The sequence below is a fragment of the Argentina anserina genome, chromosome 6, assembly GCF_933775445.1.
Source record: "Argentina anserina chromosome 6, drPotAnse1.1, whole genome shotgun sequence".
In the NCBI taxonomy this organism is placed as follows: domain Eukaryota; kingdom Viridiplantae; phylum Streptophyta; class Magnoliopsida; order Rosales; family Rosaceae; genus Argentina; species Argentina anserina.
In genome coordinates, this window is record NC_065877.1 from 21,742,931 (window position 1) to 21,763,823 (window position 20,893).

The 20,893-nt window shown below is 34.7% G+C and overlaps 2 protein-coding genes across 2 annotated transcripts; both read right to left on the reverse strand.

The window, feature by feature from the left end:
* Positions 1-6,408: 6,408 nt before the first annotated feature.
* Positions 6,409-7,977, reverse strand: LOC126798489 (UPF0481 protein At3g47200-like). Its single transcript, XM_050525480.1, has one exon. The coding sequence runs from the start codon at positions 7,975-7,977 to the stop codon at positions 6,574-6,576; it is 1,404 nt and encodes a 467-aa protein (XP_050381437.1). The 3' UTR covers positions 6,409-6,573.
* A 6,341-nt stretch (positions 7,978-14,318) lies between these two features.
* Positions 14,319-16,903, reverse strand: LOC126798486 (putative receptor-like protein kinase At1g80870). The gene has a single exon (XM_050525476.1). The coding sequence runs from the start codon at positions 16,714-16,716 to the stop codon at positions 14,548-14,550; it is 2,169 nt and encodes a 722-aa protein (XP_050381433.1). The 5' UTR covers positions 16,717-16,903; the 3' UTR covers positions 14,319-14,547.
* Positions 16,904-20,893: the final 3,990 nt, after the last annotated feature.

Below are 20,893 nucleotides of genomic sequence, written 5' to 3' on the forward strand. Positions count from 1 at the left end.
AAACATTATTAGTGTGCATTCGTTAAAGCAAATAAAAAAATGAGTTAATGACGTTTATGGTCAATGGATGTAACGGATCAATCACCATTATGTAGCCTTAATTGCCATTATAATTATCATTTATTTCTATTGTAATCTTGACCCCTATATAAAGGGGATTATCAATGAGATGAGTAGATCATTCCATTTTCTCTACAACACGCTATCAGCACGTTACTTTACCTTTGAGTTTTCAGGCAAAGAAGACTAATTCCCCTTTTGCTTTATTCTGAGTTTTTAGTCCAAAAAAAAAAACTGAAAACCATCGTTTTTTTTCCCGCTCGTTCTGCGACCTCGTTCCGGCCCATCCCGCTCGGCGACCCAAACAACCGCATCCAATCCCTGCGGCGACGCAGCTCGGCGACATCGACGCTCCGCCTCCTTCCCTGCGACGACACAGCTCGGCGGGATCCACTCGCCGCGATATCCGACGCGACCCCTGACACACGCCGTAATCAAGACCGGCGACGCAACCCCCACCGTCGCTTCACCATTTCCGATCGGCCAACACCGCACCGGATCTTCTCTGTTGCAACGGATCTAGCGATCCAGCGACCCCCAACCCTCCACCCACGACCCGCAACCCGCGACCCACGAAAATAGACTTTACCCATGGTAAATCGGAATTTACCTCATTCGGTAAAAAACAAAATTTTGAAGGTAATTCTAGATATTACCATACCATTAATTTTAGTTTATTATTTAGAATTTATTGTTTCATAGTAAGATAATTTACTTTTCATCGTTGATTAATTCAATTTATAATGATTAAACTGACTAATCATATAAATGTCGTTTTTTTATATATTATTTATTACCTTCATTGAATATGGTAAATTAAATGAGATTAAATCACATATATATGATTAAAGTGACTAATCATGTAAATATTGTTGTTTTTGCATGTGATTTATTCATAACTATGTGACGAGCAACATGGAATTATGAGATCGAGACTCATTTGATATGCAGTTTATTTGGCAAACTTACAAGTAAGATCTAAATTAGTGTTGCCGCTTTTATTAAATTTCATTCATATAAATGAAATTATATATGTTACGTGAGTAAAGTAATCTCTGCATATCGTGGTATGTTATATGATATGCAGATTTAAATTTAAATTTGATTGATTAGCATGTAATTGTATCGTAATGTTATGATTTACGTTTTACGCATTATATTTATACATGGTATTTGGCACAAGTGTAATAATTGCCTTAGCCTTGTATATTATGTAACCATGTTACATGCTATGCTTATTATTAAAATTTAATTACTTAGCATGTCATTAAATCGTGATGCTATGATTTAAATTGTTAAGCATTATATATTTATACATGGTCATTGGCATGTATCATGAATACGATAATTGCCTAAGTTTTTTAAAATTACTTAACCATGTTAAAAGATATGCTCTATTTGCTGCATATGCTATATTTATATAATTTTTATAATTATGTTATTTAGCATATTATATGAGCATTGCCATGATAACGAAATTTCATGAGAATTTTTAATTTAAAAACAAAGAGATGACAAACATATTCTTGTGATAAAGTATTTTCATGAAGCATCGAAAAATACGACCATTTCAATTCTTGGTCTTGCAATCCGATTTGTATTTCTTGGACATTCATTAAATTGTATATATTAACTATGATAAAGCAACTTCATAAAGCTCCAAAGTGGCCATAATGTATTTTGGTATGTTTAATTTTCGTGTAAGTCAATTTAGATTTTTAGACTGCGAAACTAATTAGTCACATACTCTATTTATAGTTGGTTAAACCCACACAACATATATTGGACTCTAAAGAATTTGAGTACCGACCTTCCCTACAAGCCAACCAAGGCTCAACTATGATCAGATTATGCAAACATGTTTTCCTGCACGTAACTTGGAAGCATATTTAAAATCTTGAATGACAAAGAAATGTCTCTCAAGACAAAAAAATGTCTTTCAGAAAAAAAAAAAGGAAAATTTCTCAGAACAAACTATGGATAATAATGAAGAAATAACCCTAAAGCAAAAAACAAATATTATGAACATGTAGGTTCATACAAACCGATTCATGACAATTGATAACAATGTACCATTTAAAAAATGCATAGGGAATATGATATGAGCAATGAAATGCCCTCTTACAAAAAGAGTATAGAATAATGAGAGTACGACAATTTGAAAAATTATATTCAATATCAAACTACGAGGAGAAAGCTCCTCAATTTTAAGAGGGACACAAATCTATGTCAATTCAAAATGTTTCAGACTTCGATTACAGAATGTCACTAATTTTTCAAGATATAATTGTAATGGCTATTATATATGCCTAAAATTTCGGTATTGAAGTACTTTTGGATTGGAAAAGACTTTGATGCAATCGTTGACATATAACCAAAGTAATGAATTTTTCTCAATAAATTGAGAATATTCGAATATTAATCGAGATATACGTGGTTCGATTTTTTAATATTTGACTTTGCGAAGTAACGCATAAAGTAAAGCAACTTCACAAAATATTAGTATGACATGAATAACTGAATGCAAATAAATACATCATGCGACCCCCACAATAATAGTACTAAAGAATAATCGTACTATATCCATGGGTATAAATAATAATATTAATAATGATAGCTAATTATAATCCTTCGGGATTCATAATGTACATACCTTATGGAATGGAAATATCGTTTTACGATACTATCAAATACTCTAAAGCATTTGAGTTAATATTCCATTTCTATGTCTTAACTATATACCTCATTGACATCTTATGTAACAAGAGCCCACGAGAGAGAATCAGACCTTTAAATGTTTGGAGTATTTATGTCAACGGCTATTTCATGTGAAAATAATAAGTGAGATTACAATTTACTTCTTTTGCACTCTAATGACTGCAGATGTAACCGAGTATTAGAGAAGTTCATATGTCCATTTAGCAAGTATATATGAAACTGCTTAATAAATCCAACAACGTCAAAAGAAATTGACCTTTAGGATTTTGGCATATTTGGGCTTTGACACGATTTACTGGGGTACCCAGGTCGTGCTATATGTGTCCGTATATGAAATGAGTTACACCAACACACTCATATTTTTTTGGCTAAAATAGAAGTAAGAACTACGGAAACAAAGTACTGTCAAAATCCTTAAATTTATTTTTATGGAGGAATTGAAGATATAATTTCATCCCCATATTTTGTCGCTTCCCTAAGACGGAATCGTGAAATGTTTAATGCACAAGTATATGCACTAACACTATATTATGCTTCTTATATCCATTGTGATTAGGTATGAAAAGCTAATTATTCAGAGCTCATCGATCTCTTAAAGAAATTTGGATTGAGATCATCTTATGCAAAGGACATGTATTGTTACTATGTTCAAGGATTGAATCAAACGAAAATTATGTGGATTAATTCAACCAACTTGCGGACACTTTCAATAATTTATGATGTTGGTTGATGTGTCGACACGCTGGTCACGTGTCATCACACCATTCACTACTAAAACTAATGTTACTTATGCTAGTTACAAACCCACTTGGTCTCACGAAAAATGACTAAAGTACTAGTCTTGATATTTGTAAATGGTAATGCGCACCAATATTTCTGTTTAGGGTAATGTAATTTTTGCATAAACAACTTATTACTCACTAGTTTTTGGCTATCACCTTAATCATTGTAAAAGGAATTACAATCGATAACATCGAAGGATCGAAATACTTGAGCTCTCTAGAATTGACACGGATCTACAATCCTTGAGCTCAACTAGTTTAACCTACGTGCCAAATTGCGAAGCCACATCGCATAATGGTGAAGCCAACTAATGTGAATAAATGTTTTTACTGAAGACGAGCATCCAGATAGTTCGCTATATTGCAACTTTGACAAGCGATCTCCTTTTCCGCTAGATATGTGGAATATCACTTTGATGAGACAGTCTTCCCGTCGTTAGGGGGAGATAAGAACAAAGAATGTTCAAGTGGAACGACAAGAATTGTCGTGCTTTGTCCCCACTGTGTCTCATCTTGATCCCCACTATTGCACAGAGTGATGAGATCACAGATATTAGCTGCAAATAGGCTTGCAAGGTTCAATTTCCTAAGAAGAGGACATGACCCCACCCAAAAGGAAGTGGGCATTGCGTTGCCACCATAGATGGTGGCATGTTGGCACCATAGAGTGGCATAAATGGTGTCATAGGCCGTGACTCTCCAAGGAAAAGAGGGAGACCACCTTATGTTCGATATATACTCGATTAAAGGAAGAAAGCGAGTTTGGCACAATTGGATCCATTGATCCATAATCTCAAATCAGCCTCATGAGAATTCTTGGATTGTGGTTATCACTAGGGGACGCCTCAGATGTTAGAACAAATCCTTAAATATATAGAGATCTCTACCAAATACAAATCACATGAGGATGTAGGATATTGAGTCTTCATATCGAACCATACGTCGTTGAGAAATAGCAACGTAGTAATTTTGGCCCAATGGAAAGAAGCGATCCAGCATAAACTAAAGTTCACTAACAAAGAGATAGATATTTGGGCAGGTGAAGCTGACACCGCAAATATAAACCCTATTATATATCTTTGTTATGATGCGTATGAGAATTAAGAGTATAGACTCACCTGATGACGCAATGTCTCTCACTAAACGCACTGGAATCGACTACGAGAAAATATTCATTTGTAATGGACCATAATGAGATATTCGCATAATGGATGTCATTGCACTCCACTACCTTATCAGTTTGGTAGTTTCCGAAAAACTGATAAATGCAGCTTATGAATATTGTAACAAGATATCTCTATGTGGGATCGAAATTAATAGATATACATGAAAGTCATAGAACAGACTTTATCCACGCAAGAAATGGTTCTAGATCATGTAGCGTTACAAAAGGAATCGAAACGTTCATGAAGTAAAATACTTGATTATGAATAGGGATCAGATGTGTTATGTCATTGCGTATTCAATATGGATTTGCAGAGTCTTTTGATGAACTAAAAAGATGTAGCCATTACAAATCCCAAGTCGAGAATGAAAAAGATCATTGGGAAGACACAGTCTCAAAATGGATATTGAGGACTGTAATATTGATGATTAAACCATCAATCGGCTTTTAAGCACTTTCAAGGTTAAAAGTAAGGCTTCCATAGCTCCTATGATAAGTCGAAGTCTTTAAAGTTAGATCCGTTTTTCGTCTAATTGAAAGATGACGAATAAGTGTTGGGAAATGAGATTACCTATACAAGTGCAAAGACGCATTATTGCACTTAACACAATATACTTGACTCGACCTCTCATTCGTTGTATAGCTTAGCACCTACGCAACAACAATACCTAAAGGTTTAGGTTTATAGTCCCTATAAAGAAAAGATAAAACTACATGATGAGAATGAATTCTATTCACGTCGTTACACATTTGGCGGAAAGAAATACGTACCAAATAAGATGCATCATTAAATATGAAAAAGTTATCAAAACTCTCATGATCAATGTAAAGATCAGGGGGAGGTGCAGACATCAGGGGGAGTCTAGCACATATATGTTAATCTTAAATGTAATAGGTGTGTTGTGCTCTTTTCTCATTCGACCAAGGTTTTATTTTCTCCCATTGGGTTTTGTTACTTGGCAAGGTTTTTAATGAGGCAACACCTTATGCACCATTATATCTTTAAACTCGGCATAAGGGGGAGTGTTGAAGGAAAAACACTATTAGTGTGCCTTCGTTAAAACAAATAAATGAATGAGTTAATGACGTTTATGGTCAATGGATGTAACAGATCAATCACCATTATGTAGCCTTAATTGTCATTGTCATTGTAATTACCATTTATTTATATTGTAATCTTGACCCCTATATAAAGGGGGTTATCAATGAGATGAGTAGATCATTCCATTTTCTCTACAACATTTTCTAAATATAAATGTTATAGTTACCTTACATCGTCTTAAATTAAAAAATAAATATATTTTATGCATATATATATTGAAAAAATATTTTTGTGCATATATATATATATATATATATATATATTTGCGAGTGCAGACACATATTTCAAGCATATTTTCGTAAATTTCAATTTTTTAAATTGTAGTTTAAAAATATTATTGTGATGAAATTGAAAAAAATGATAAAAAGAACAAAAAATATATTTTATATAATAATTTAAAATCTTTGGATTTATAAGAATATGATTGTTTTTCATTTAAAATGACATTTTTATATAATTTTAATTGTTGATGTAGCAATGTAACGTGGTATGTCACGTAGGATTGCGGCGTCGGATTTAGCGTCATATTATGACGCCCTAACACTCCTCTATATGAAATTGCATCGTTCCACACATGATTAATATTGAATTAAATTATGACAAAAAGATAAGCAAAGAAACAACTACATGCACATCTTCGTATCTGTCTAATGAAAAACAGAAGCAGGAGCCAAGTAAGAAAAAGCAGAAACCATTTTAGCTAGGAAGAACCAAACTTGATTTCACACTTGCGCGCGCGTTTTGTGTCACTCTATTTTCAGCTGTTTCTTCAAGTACTTGCATACAGCATCGCAGGCACAGGGGGGAGAACTGATCGAGTACCAAGTCTGAATGCCGCTTAACCCCAGAGCTGCTAAAACACCAAGGAAAGCTATTATAGTCCAGGGACTACTGAAATGATCGTGACAGAATTGCGCCATCCAAGTTTTCCACTTGGTTTTGTAGTGCTTTTCTAATCTGGATGTGACGTTGCGGTATGTTTCACTGTTAGGCACCAAGTCAGTACCTATCTCATTGAAAAGTTGAGCCACCTCTTCATCACTCCCAAGCAAGTTGTGTAGTACGCCTGCAGACCTAAGATGTTGAACATCTTCTGCATGATCTATCAGTGAATCGAGGAAGCATATGTAAGAGGTGACCCCAAAGTCATTTTGGAAATCAGGACACAATTCATAGGCTATCAAATTCAAGAACTTAGGGCCCAGGGAGTCGTCTACAGATATTGGTGGAAGATGAAGGATTCCTGCAAAGCATCTAGAATCAAAAGATATGTCTCTCAAGGTGTTTGTCTTACTAGGCTTTAAATGAATCCCTGCTGCTTTAAGCTCTTGTATGTTGCGGAATGATTGCCGGAGGTGTTTAGATTTGTTCTTCTTGGCCTCAGATTTCTCGGGACCTAGCATTTCTGTCCGGAGAAGCTGGAGAAGATGAGTGGGCTCTTCCACATGTATGACTGTACCTTCTGGCTGAGGAGTTTTTTTGTGTTTGCTGTGTTTGTTCCTTTTTGAGATGTTCCTTGTAACAAAATCATGGATTGCGTCATTCAACACCTCCTTTTTGGCACTTTGGCTCATCAACAGCTTGAGCACTTCATAAGGGAGTTGGTTTTCTAGCAAGAACAAATCTTGTTCTGCAAAGGCTACCTGATCTCTCTTGATCTTGAAACTTGCCAACTCGTTATTCATGAAGGAGTATATGAACTGTAAGGTCGAACATCCATCTACAAATAACAATTGTATGAGGGCCTCGTCGGTGTAGAACCGTGTTGCTTCCTCATCATAGCATTCCTTTAGTGTCTTGATGTTATCCTCAATGATCTTGTGCAATACTTCAGCTCCACAGCCGCTCTGTTCGATGAATTTCGCTGCCAGTGCAAGCTTGAACTTCTCAGCTAGCTGGCACCTTGGTTTATCATGATGAATAGGACCAATAGCTACTGCCCTTGGCTCATAGTACTTCTCAAAACTTTTGTGTTCTCTGAGCATGTAGGGAACCCTTTGGATCTTTGGTTTTGAGCATTGAAACATACTGAGCTTTCCTTCTGCTTCCTTAATGTTTTTGAACAGCTCCTCCTTAGGTAACTCTTCATGGATTGTGATACTCTGTTTCAGAGCTACATTCATGGAAGCCATTTCTTCCTTCTGTGCCATTTTTGAAGTGCCTGTCGAGAAAAAAAGAAAAGAAAAAAAAGTTGTGCCTGTTTTGGTACTGGCTCTAGTGTTGTGTAGTTCCTAAATCCTAACTGCGTATGTATATAGTATAAGGAAACTATGTATATAGGGTTAGAATGTGCTTGATTGTTTAAGATATGAAACTTGGTATCATATGCATGTAGACACTCTTATGAGTCTTATCACTCTTATGTTGATCTGTACGACTTTGAGTGCATCTCAAGTCACTAATTAAAATTAGAGAACTCCTTTATCTTTATTCCCTAATCCAGCTGAAACCAGCATCTTTGGTACCAAACCCACAAATCATTCTACCTTTGTACCTCATGATTAGATTAACCTTCAAACTCACATACCCAAATTACTATTAATAATTAAACCCAAAAGAAAGAAAAGTAATGTCTTGTAAAAGGTTTATCTTATGTTCTAAAACCCCGAAAATTCTTTAGTGCTCTGAGTATCAATACTCTGCCACATTATTATTAATTGTGGACCATTGATTACATCTTGTGATTCTGAGACATTTCATCTCCTCTCATTTTTTAAACAAAAATGTCACATGAAAAATGACATAGCAGGTGTCAGGTTACCAGTGTCATCCACTTAGGTTATTCAAAATCGATCCCAAAGATTAAATTGTTTTTTACTAATATGATAAGTAGATGAGGGTTAAATTAGACTATTTTTCTTAAAACTATTCCATTATTTTTTACACTCTTTAAAGAAAATATTTTATTAATTTGATGTCATATATATTTAATAAATATTGATAAATAAATGGTTATAGTTGGACCACATGAACAATTTTGAATTTGTAACAGAATTTTAAATATTAAGATATCAAAAAAATTATAATTAATACTTTAAGTATTCAAAAAATTCCACAAAAATACATACGCGTTGCTAGTATCGCGCTATCAATTCATGCAAAACATTTTGGATAATTATGTTTGTTTAACATAGCTCTCCTTAGGAGTGTATGGGGTACAAAGAGCTAAACATATGGATCGAAAACCAAACATTACCAAAAGTTAGTGAATTTTCTACAACGGTCATAGTACTTTAGCGATGATATCATACGGTCGATTGTTTTAAATTTTTATTTCTCAGTATAGTTAGTTTATAAACAAACGCATTTACATATAACTTAATATGAATGTTTTGCAACATTAATTGGCACGTCGTCATTCACGTGACTAAAAATTATAAAATAAAACGTTAATGGTTGGATGTGATCATTTTATAGAGATATAGATATGGTTGGATGTGATCGTTTGGGTCTCGATCTACGCGGTCAACTCTAATTTAAACACTACCTCCCTGAGGGCAGCCGTGTCCCGCGATTAAAATTATTTTAAAGTTTTTACATGGGTAGATAGAGCTAACTATCCTGATTACGTGGTATTTTTTTGGAAAATTCTAACTATTTTTTTTATTTTTAGTTAATTTTACATCCTTCAAAATTAACTAAAAGTCAAATCAAGTGATACGTGGCGCAATTATGGTTGCTCGTTTGTACATGTCATTTTGTTTTTGTTATTTTAAATGATTTCTCAACTCAAAAAATATTTAAAATATCATAGGCACCGGAACAATTTCGCACAAATTCGTACGCGTTTCCAGTACCATGTTCTATCAACTCATGCAAAACATTTTGGATAATTATGTTCATATAACATAACTCTCCTTATGAGGGTATTGGGTACAAAGAGCTAAACGTGTGGATCAAGCACCAAACGTTACCTAAAAGTAATGGATTTTCTATCACGGCCATAGTACACTATAACAACGATATCTTATAGTCGATTTTTTCAAATTTCATTTCCTCAATATAGTTAGTTTATAAACGGACGCATTTACATATAACCTAATATGAATGTTATGCAACATTAGTAGGAACGTTATGATTTACGTTACTAAATTTGACAAAATAAAACTCTGACCATTGGATGTGATCAAATTACTATATTGATATGGTACGAAATTCACCAAATTTCGTAATCGTTTGAGTCTCGATCTATGCGGTCGAGCCTAATTAACACACTACCTCCTTAAGAGCAGTCGTATCGCACAATCAAAATTATTTTAAAACTTTTACATGGGTAGATAGTATTAAGTATCCTGATTGCCTGGTAATTTGGTGAATTTTTAGAGGGTCAACACTATTGTTTATGATTTTTATATGATGTTAGATCCTTTATAATTAAGTAAAGGTCAAAAAAGGGACACGCGGTGCAATTCTAGCCGCTTATTTGTCTATGTCATTTTGTTTTTATTATTTTCGTGATTTTGCAACTTCTAAAAACCTTTTAAAATATCATAATTTCTCGAAACATTCCGCAAAAATTTAACGCATTGTTTTTACTGCCCTTTATCAACTCTTGTAAAGAATTTTGGATAATTATGTTTGCATATCATAGCTCCCCTTAGGAGGGTATAAAGTACAAAGAGCTAACCATGTGGATCGAGAACCAAACTTTACCGAAAATTAGTAAATTTTCTACCACAACTATAGTACACTATAGCGACGATATTCTACAATCAATTTTTCTAAATTTTATCTCCTCATTATAGTTAGTTTATAAACGGAACATTCACTTATAACTACTATGAATGTTACATAACATTAGTAGACACGTTGTCATTCACATGAGTAAAAATTATAAAATAAAACTTCGACCATTGGATGTAATCAGGTTTATGAGATATTGATATGGTATAAAATTCACCGAATTTCGTAATCATTTAGGTCTCGATTTATGCGGTCAACCTTGATTTAAGCACTATCTCCCTAAGGGCAGTCGTGTCGAGCGTTTAAAAATTATTTTAAAATGTTTACATGATAGAGCTAACTATCTTGATTGCGTGATAAGTTTTGGAAAATTCTTAGAGCGTCAAAACTATTTTTTATAATTTTTATAAGATGTTAGATCCATCAAAATTGATAAAAAGTCAAATAAATGAATGTGTGGCGCAATTATAGCTGCACGTTTGTCCTTGTCATTTTCTTATTATTTTAAATGATTTCACAACCCAAAAAAAAATTAAATATCATAGATTTCCAAAAAGTTCCTCAAAAAATCATATGCGTTGTCACTACAGCGCTCTATCATCTCATGCAATAAAATTTGAATAATTATGTTTACGTAACATAGCTCTCCTTAGGAGGGTATGTGGTACAAAGAGCTAACCATGTGGATCGAGAACTAAACGTTACCTAAAATTAATGAATTTTCTACCACAGCCATAGCACACTATAGAGACGGTATCCTACGGTCAATTCTTAAAATTTTTATTTTCTCAGTATAGTTAGTTTATAAACAAACGCATTTACATATAACCTCATGAATGTTATGCAACATTAGTAGGCACGTTGTGATTTACGTTATAAAATTTCAATAAATAAAACTCCGACTGTTGGATGTGATCAAATAACTAAGATATTGATACTGTACGAAATTTACCAAAATTTGTAATCGGTCTCGATCTATGCGGTTGAACATAATTAACACACTACCTCCTTAAGGGCAGTCGTATTGCGCAATCAAAATTATTTTAAAACTTTTACATTGGTAAATAGAGCTAAGTATCCTGATTACGTGGTAATTTTGGTGAATTTTTAGAGTGTTTGAACTATTTTTTACGATTTTTAGAAGATGTTAGATCCTTTAAAATTAACTAAAAATCAAATAAAGGGACATGCGGCGCAATTCTGGCCGCTTGTTTGTCCATGTCATTTTGTGTTGAATAATTTAAATGATTTTGAAATTTCAAAAGATATTTTACATGTCATGTGGTCCTCTCCCCACGTGGTCTTCACATCTTCTAAGGTTGAAGGGTCAAGCTGGTCATCAGCTATTAAATCACAGCCACAATATTAATATTGTGAGTACTAAAGACGTTGCCCTAAAACCCTATGGGAATATGAACAACTAAGGAGCTTAGAGGAAACGTCGATGGGTTACCAATGATGTCGTACTCCGCCAGCAAAAGCATGCCATTATTGAGGAACTAAGGTCCTCCTTGAAGCACCCGACATTTTTCTTCATGATCCTTGAATTGGAACACAAAGATTCCGCCCTCCTCTTCGTAGATCGATACCTTTTTCTTCGATCACCAAAGATTGGAGATAGCCACCATCAATGACGGAACCACCACGGGTTTCTACACATAAACCTTCCTTTTTTTTTTAATATGGCAAATGCCCTTAATTTATTGAAATCAAGCTAACAAAAGAGGGAGACAAAATAACCTGACCTCCTATGTCTGATAAACTTTAACAAAGAGGATAAACAAAAACTCAATCCGACATGTGTACACCCACAAATGCAAAACCATATATATATATAACTCCTAGAAAATAGCAAAGCCTGAGCCAAGAAACTCTCAGCCAAGAAACCCTTAACTAAAGGACGGGCAGACAATTGTGAGATACCAAGAATAGAGAAAATAGACATATCGTGATGCTTCTTGTAAGAATGAAAAGAATGCATAGCAAACTCTTTGAACAATTCCAAATGATGACGTTGGGCTTTCAACACATTAAAAATCTTACATTCGAAACGCACTAGATTCCTAGTGATCCAAATGAACCAAATTAGATTACAGGAGACTAGAAACCAAAGTTGATGTTTAGGTTTTGGGAACACATAAACCTTCCACGCATAAACAAACTTAGATCATTGAGCAACTCGATTCCCCTGTCAAGGTTGACCGCAACCTCGTCTGATGGAAGAGGAGCCGTTGTCGATCCCGCCTCCACCATTCACACACGAACAATCCAACCGGCTAGGGGAAAAACCCTAGTATAGCTAAAAGTCATTTTTTTCGTTAAATCACTTGAACGATTCTCGTTGTAAATTTAAATTGAAAACTTGAGTCGATAAAATAATAATATTAGTGAAGTGAATATAATTATAAGTCTGCTGATCTAATGGCTTTGCTTATCTAATGGCTTCGCTCTAATGCAAATACCAAGAGGTCCCAAGATCGACCGGCATCTTATTCTAATTATAATACCAAATCTTTCACCAAAATGAGGTATTCCAAAACACCTTTGTTAAAAAAAAAAAAGGAGATAAAACTGCCACTTTAAATATAAATATTATTACTTTAATGCCTCAGGTGATAAAGAATGTTTTTATAACTTTAAGGATTCAAATACAATTTTGAGAACAATATTACTACATTTGTGACTAATTTCACAACTTCAGAAAAAGCTGAAGCACATCAACACACCCTAATGACCTAATTTTACCCTATTACTAGGAGATTTTTCTGTCAAAAACTTTTTAATTTATTTTTATGTCAAGAATTACAAAGCCACTCCATGAATCTCTCATAGATTGCATTTGTCAATCTCTCAAAAATAGACATTACAACTGGCTAGAGTCCCTTCTCCTTATAACTACCGATCACCAATCTCTTGTCTTAAAAAAGATTCATAGTCTAAAGATCTGCAAACTAGTTAAGAACCTTAAAAGAGAGGTAACACTAGCATAAGTTTTCTGGTACCTCAGACTCGTTGAGTTTCCTAATAAAAGTTTTTGAGAGACAAGAGACGGTGTGCATGTTTTGGTTTATTATGAAGAAAATGGGAGTCTAAAACAGTCTTCATACTTTATAGCATGTAAATGGATTGTAGAACACAAGCCATATAATTGAGCAAAAAAAGAACACAAGCCATATTGACTGGAAACGGGCCGACAGACTAATAGCAACGCCTAACAAGCCTTTAGATTGGATCGTCACGTCCTTTATGGTTGCACATCTCAATAGTCCTTTTGCAGTGTTCTTTTACAGTTGTCCCTTGGCAATGTAAAGGAGGGATGATCAACGTTACAAGTAAAATTAATGTAGTAATTTCTGAAAATGAAAAAAAATAGTACCAGAACCACATGATGATTTCCAAGTGTTGGCACAAGGGAAAAAGTTTCCATAGTGCAGTCCCAATTGTCTGAGTCTGAGATTAATAGAACCTCTTTTATGACTCAGAATGGTACAAAAATCCCTTACTCTTTTGTGGTCCATTTCAAAAAAGAAGGGCACCATATGACAATGTCACCCTTCAAATTCTCATTGCCCGGGTAGGGACATTTCCTTTCTCTTCTTTCTAGAAAAGAAACTAGGATAGTGATAATTCATCAAGGGAACCCTGATGAAAATATATTCACCCTGGACTTTGTGATTCATACTTTTCTATGGAGTGTTAACCTCTCGTGGCCTAATAATTCATACTTTAGTAGTGATTATCTTCGGCCAGTGATTAAGGCTTCAGTGGTTCGTGACTGGTCTAAAAGAAACAAAAACTCCCACCAGAATTTAAGGGTCAATCATAATTTGTGTTTGCTAAAGTTATAGAAATGGCAAAGAAAGCACCTTGAAGTGGACTTGAACATGAACCCAGTAATGGCAAAGAAAGCAAAATCATCTAGCTACCATACACACGGCAAGATAATGCCCCTGAAACACAACTTTCAGACCCCAAATTCTGGACTAACTCTTGTATGATCAAATAAAAGTGAAATGAGGCATATGTCTCGGCCGCAGCTACTCTGCAGTTGTCTGTTTTCTCCTTGACCTGCTCCTGCTGTATAACCTAGAAGGAGGGGAAGGAGAGAACTCGAAAGGGAGTAGTGGAAGATCCATCTCTCCTTTCAAGATCTTAACAATCTCCCCAATGTCCGGCCGCAACTCTGGCATCTTTTGCAAGCACGAAAGAGCCAAATTTATACACAAACTTGCCTGGCCTTTGTTGTACTCATCCTTAAGTCTCTCATCTACAAGTTCTAGTATGTTTCCGGCTTGAGCTAACTGCCTGCACCAGCTTTTTAGATTTGCCTTTTCAAGCTTCATGGGCGATGCAAGAACATGTAGTGGTCGTCTACCAGACACAACCACAAGGATTAGCACACCCAGACTGTAAATGTCTGCCTTCTCCATCAAGTATCCACATCCACCGTATTCGGGAGCAACATAACACAAAGTCCCTCTCATGCTTGTTGTGCTGCTTAGCTCACGGCTAAATAGATCACCACTCCACATGTCGCTGCCAACAGAATGAGCATTATTTTTCTTCCATCCCCTTCTGAAGCTGAACTCTCCATTTTGATCACTCTTTTCTTGACTTTGTTCCCTCAATTTCCTTTTCCTGTGAAAGTGAGACCATTTACCGATATCAAAACGCGGCATTTTGAAGCCTTTCTTCCACTTTGCTTCAAGATTTTTCTGATTGCTACCCTTCTTGCTAATCTCTGCAAGGTGCTCCTCCTTCCACCATTCTTGCATCTTCCTTGGCTTCCTCTTACGATTTTTCCTGCCCTTTGATTCATTCTGCTCAAACTCCTTTCTGAGATTTCCAAATCCAAACTGTTGTACATGGGCTCCATTTCCATTTTCAAGTTTATCAACTGGAGATGGCATATCTAAATCGGACTTCTGATCAGGAATGCTCTTCTTGTCATCATCCCAATCTGGATTTGAAGAAGGGCAAATCTGACTCCCAATCCACTCTGTAACATAATCTTTACTACACAATTCACTACTTCCATCTTGCTTCCACCACCAGTCCTTCCCCCATTGCTTTGCATCCTCTGCATCATCTACAGCAGAACCGGCAATAAAACCCAAATCCTTACTATGATCAACACTACTAAGCTCATCATCATAAGGCACAAACCTGTTATTCCATTCATCCCCACCAAAATCTACACTTGAAACCTCTTTCCCCTTTGCATCACTACTCTTCACCTCACTCTCATAGGTAACGTTAGCATTATAATTCACAGAATTCAAGTTCAAAGCTTTAACATTACAGCATTTCCTACTATTTTTCGATGTAGATGCTTGTAAAGCAAGAGCAAAATCTACCTCATTAGCACTCTCCACAGGTGTACCGATGGCAGGAGAAGTATCCACAGCCAAGGTTCCAGACAGCTCTTGACTCTTCCAAAGCTCCTGACTCTTCCCCAAGTCCTGGCTAAACATGTCAACCCCAAACTCACCCTCCACCTTAATCCTTGACAACCCAAAATCCGATATCTTTGCTCTGTTGTCAAAATCAAGCAAAATGTTGCTTGGCTTAATATCACCATGTATAACAGGAGGATTACATCCCAGATGCAAGAACTCAAGTGCTCTAGCCACGTCTGTAATAATCTCAAACCTCCTCTCCCAACCCAAACTCAAAACACTATCTCCAAAAAGTGACTCTTGGAGACTTCTATTAGGCATGTACTCATAAACCAGAATCCTATGATCCTTTTCAACACAATAACCCAAAAGGGTCACCAGAAAAGGTGATCTTAACCCCCCAAGAATCTGCAACTCACTCTGAAACTCTCTCTCAGTCTGCAAATTCAAAGCATCCAACTTTTTAATAGCAATCAACTTACCACACTTGAGTATACCTCTGAAGACAGTCCCAGAGCCACCCTTGCCTATGACATTGGCTGAATCAAACTCATTGGAGGCATTCTTGAGCTCCTTGTATGAGAATCTCTCAAGCTTCAAAGGTGCACTTGAATCATATGGGATTGTCTTGGCTCTGTCCACAAGGGAATGCCACAGGTGATAGACAAAGTAGACAATGGATGAGACTATCACTAATGAAGCTGAGATTGTGAGAGCCAAGAACAAGACCCTGGTCTTGGTTAGGAAATTGGGTGGGCCTAAAATGGGAAGTTGAGGACTTGAAGGAGGGAAAGGTCTTGAAGGCATGGTTTGGTGAGGTGGGTTCTGGGACTTAGGATATCTGGGGTAGTAGTACCAAAGTTGGTGATAGGCTGAAGGTTGAGGAAGACTGGGGTTTGGGGATTCTCATTTGCTCCATTGCTGCATTTTTTTCTAGTTTGTGAGTTTGTCTTTGAGTATCCAATGTGGATTTGCTTTACAGATGAGTAGTCTGTACAGAGATTGTTGCTAATCTCTTTACCTTATTTTAAGTTTTTGATGATTGGGTTTTGATTATGGATTGTTTGTTGTTTTTATATTTGGTTTTGTGATCCTAATCTCCAAATTATTTGTAATTAGATAAACAGTACTTACAGTAGTGTGGAGGGGAGGCCGGGAGGGTCCCAAGGTGGAGGCGCTTTTGACTAAAGTGAAACAAGGCTTTGCAGACAAAAGTCTTACATGCGGATAAGAATAAAGAACCAGAACTCCAGGAGCAAATAAAAATAATAACTTAGGAGGGAAACTTGGGGTCCAGTTGGGATAGATAGCAACATTGACTTCGAGTGAATGTTCAATATATTCGGATATATCTTTATATTAAAAAAATGATACGATCAATTTTTTATTTTTAATTTGAAAAATTAAGTCAAATAGCGATATATTTGGTCAAATTTGATATATCGGTGCTTTTATTTATTTATTTTTTTTAAACCACGTTGTTTTGAAAAAATAATTTTAAAAAAATGAAAATTTTGTCAATAACATTCAATGATGAGAGAGTTTATGATTAATTATCACCTCTATTTTAATTAATTAATATTATTTATGTATTTTAATTGTCAAAACAATTAAATATTTTTTATGAAGTTTATTTAGTACATTTACTTCTATAAGTTTTAATTTCTCAAATTTATTTGGTAAATTTTGATATATATGTTTATAAATATATTAAATTTAATTAAAAATTAGCAAAAACGATAAATCCGATATATTTTGATATATCCTTGTTTTACAAAACCGATACGATGACGATAACCGCTATTTAGACAATTGGATAGAGCCATCGAGGTTTACCGTTTACCTACCAAGTGAAAACAGTAAAGCTTAGTCGGGGATAAAAATGACGTCTAAAATAGGCCTCAAGTTTCAGAATTCAATTTTCAGAACTTGTTAAGATCTTTATAATAGCAACATTTATATTAGCAATGAGGTTTATCCATCAAACCTTTATCTGATGTTAAAGTGTCAGAAACATGCACTACATGTCTACTTGGCATAATTTAGTAATTAATTACCTTGTGGTTCATGATATCAAAAAACGAATCGCTTCTTCTACCAACAATCCACTCCAAAATTATACTTGAAGAATTGGAGCTACACTAGTATATATTGTACTCCTATAGCAGCAAAGTGGCTTAAACAATTAACTGCATGAAGCGTCCAGTTGTATATATACCTTAATTAATCAAAAACAGAGTTAGATATTCGAGATTTTGATAATACATTTGTGTTTTGAAGATACATGCAATTAGATTAACATAATAACTCATTCTCTAACACAAAGGGCTATTTGTACTCTCTGGACTACTACACTAAATCGACATTATTCATTGATTTGTCATCAACTATTTTTAACCCAAGTGTGTTACAATGTAGCCCTTTAATATGTTTTAATGTGTTTTATACCTTTAATTTATATACTATCATTTAATTACAATTTTACTCTAATAATTATATAGCCAAAAGACTATGAAAACTAAAATTAATTAAAATTAAAATTATCTTATAATAAACGATTACTTTTTATCTTATTTCATAAAATTTTAAATTAAAATTACATGACAACTTAACTAATTTAAATTTTATAAATTATATTTAATGGTTAAAAATACTAGTTTTCATGATTATTCAGTACGTGTATCAGTCGATATATCCGAATAATAATCATTTACATATATTTTTAATTATACTTATTACCGGAAGCAAAGTTGGAGATTATTCATTCTATTTTAAATGATTATTATTTGTCATTTTTATTTGTAATTTAGTTATTAGTTTTAATAAGTGATTTTTCTTGGTTCATTAGAAATTATTAGTTTTATATCGGTAATGTTGTATATTTAACGAGTTATTATATTAAAAAAATACAATTTTAATTCAAATTTAGTGTTATAATATATTATTTAAACAAAGAAAAATACGGTTTTCTTTTTTCAAATAATAAAATATATTTTTTCTAAATAATGTTAATATGTATTTATGAAATTATTCACCAAAATAATAATAAAAAAACTTTTTTGAGGCGGGATCCACGTGTTCTAGTGTGTCATAAAAGTGTGTCAAAAATAACGCAAACAACTATTTTTAGACATTTTGAGCTACTTCTTGTACACTTTTATGGCATACTAGCAAATTATCCTATGAGTTAGACGGAGTGTGCCACAATGTGAGAATTGTTGGAGAAAACCCAAGGTGGAGACTAATCAATGTAGGGGTTTAGAGTAGTGTCATTTTATATAACAGAGAGAGATGGAGAATAATCAAAGAGTATAGAGCCTCACATGCTTTGTTACTCTGTAGTCTTTATAGAATTATATGATGTAGATTCCTTCTCTCATTTATAACCTTAAAAAAGAATATTCATGTACCATAGAATTTCTGAATTTGTGTCATCAACTTACTTAGCGGCCCGTCTCATATATTACATTGATTTCCATCATTTATTATTCTGTTATGTGAAGTTTGGTGATTGATGTTATTATGTGAAGTGCAAAATGTTTTACTATCGAAGATTTCAAAATTTATAACAAACCATTAACATATTGTACTTTAACAAAAAATTACCAAACAAAAAATAAGTGTGGTTATAAAACGAGGAGTATGGATCGAATTTCATTTACATGAAAATATACCATTTGAGCACTTTTTGAAAACGATTAGGTTAGATTGTGACATGTGACATTTTCACCGACCAAAATTCTAAAAAGACATACGGCATACCTATTCTAAAGTTGGCCCGAAAATGTGGGCATCACTTCACATATCATATTTGTTACACAAAGATTAAGAATAGGTACATTCAAGCATCTAGGCTATGCCCACACTCACAACGTACTACGAGGTCACATGTGACGCGCAAATTCTATATGTAGAGAGAAAAGAGAATGTGCTCGCTATGATTTTTACATACTATGGTCACACGTGAATGGTGCGTCCGGAAGAAAACCAAAAATATCTCTTGGCAGTTGTTGATCCTGTCACACTGAATTTCTAATCGAGTTAAAGCGTGCACTGTGCAAACCATGTTTGTGATGCTACAAGAGAAGAGAGGGAAAAAATGGAGTTACTGGAAGTTATGATAATGCTTGTCTGGTGCACAAAGTTGTTACTTTTGTATAGAGACCAGTTTGATTATGAGCACAAAAAGAACATGGGGTGTTTGGTGATGATGTATGGGACCTGTCCACCGGACGGGAGGTGAGATTTCATGGTCACACTTTTCTTTTGGATATTATCCTTCCAGTTTTGTTATGTGGAACCATGGTACCATACCAGTTTTGTGGCCTGTTTCTTTCGCATGCGTTCACATGGGTATATGCAAGTTGCAGCATAATGTCATTTATATCAATGCAACTGATTGAATTGTAGTGAGTTTTTGAATCAAATCTTGGATCTCATCACGTACTGCAGCTCATATCTAGGCACACCTCGCCCTTCGTTGATCGTGCATTCAGAAGCAGTCGTCGCTCCTTCCGCCATCACTTTGTAAACTCGATTAGATTTCGACTAGAATAAGACTGACAAATATTTATTTATGCTTTGTCCAAATAATTAAGTTTATTAAAAGAGAAGAATTAAGGAACAAAATCAGCTAATTAACCGTTACGAACTTACGATGGTCTGACTCTCCTCAAAATCAGCTTTCAATTCCTTATCACCCGTCTCCTCTCTCGGAATCGCACACCTTCATCTTTATCCTATTAATATTCAAACTCTAACCTTTTTTTGTTTTTTGAGAAGGATACTCAAACTCTAACCTGAACGTACACAACCTTCATACAAAAACATAATCACATTATTGTCACAGCATCAAGCTGCATTTACCCACGTAAGCCCTCTCTTCTTCCTTGTGTTATATCTCGTGTATCTTCTCTGTTCTTGTCGTCTCAAACGTTGTAGGGAAAACAAAGTTGCGTTTTCATTTGATTCTTTGCAATTTCAT

What these genes read in the sequence shown, in the direction of transcription:
- LOC126798486 (XM_050525476.1), bottom strand. Translation starts at nt 16,716, where the DNA reads ATGCCTTCAAGACCTTTCCCTCCTTCAAGTCCTCAACTTCCCATTTTA.
- LOC126798489 (XM_050525480.1), bottom strand. Translation starts at nt 7,977, where the DNA reads ATGGCACAGAAGGAAGAAATGGCTTCCATGAATGTAGCTCTGAAACAG.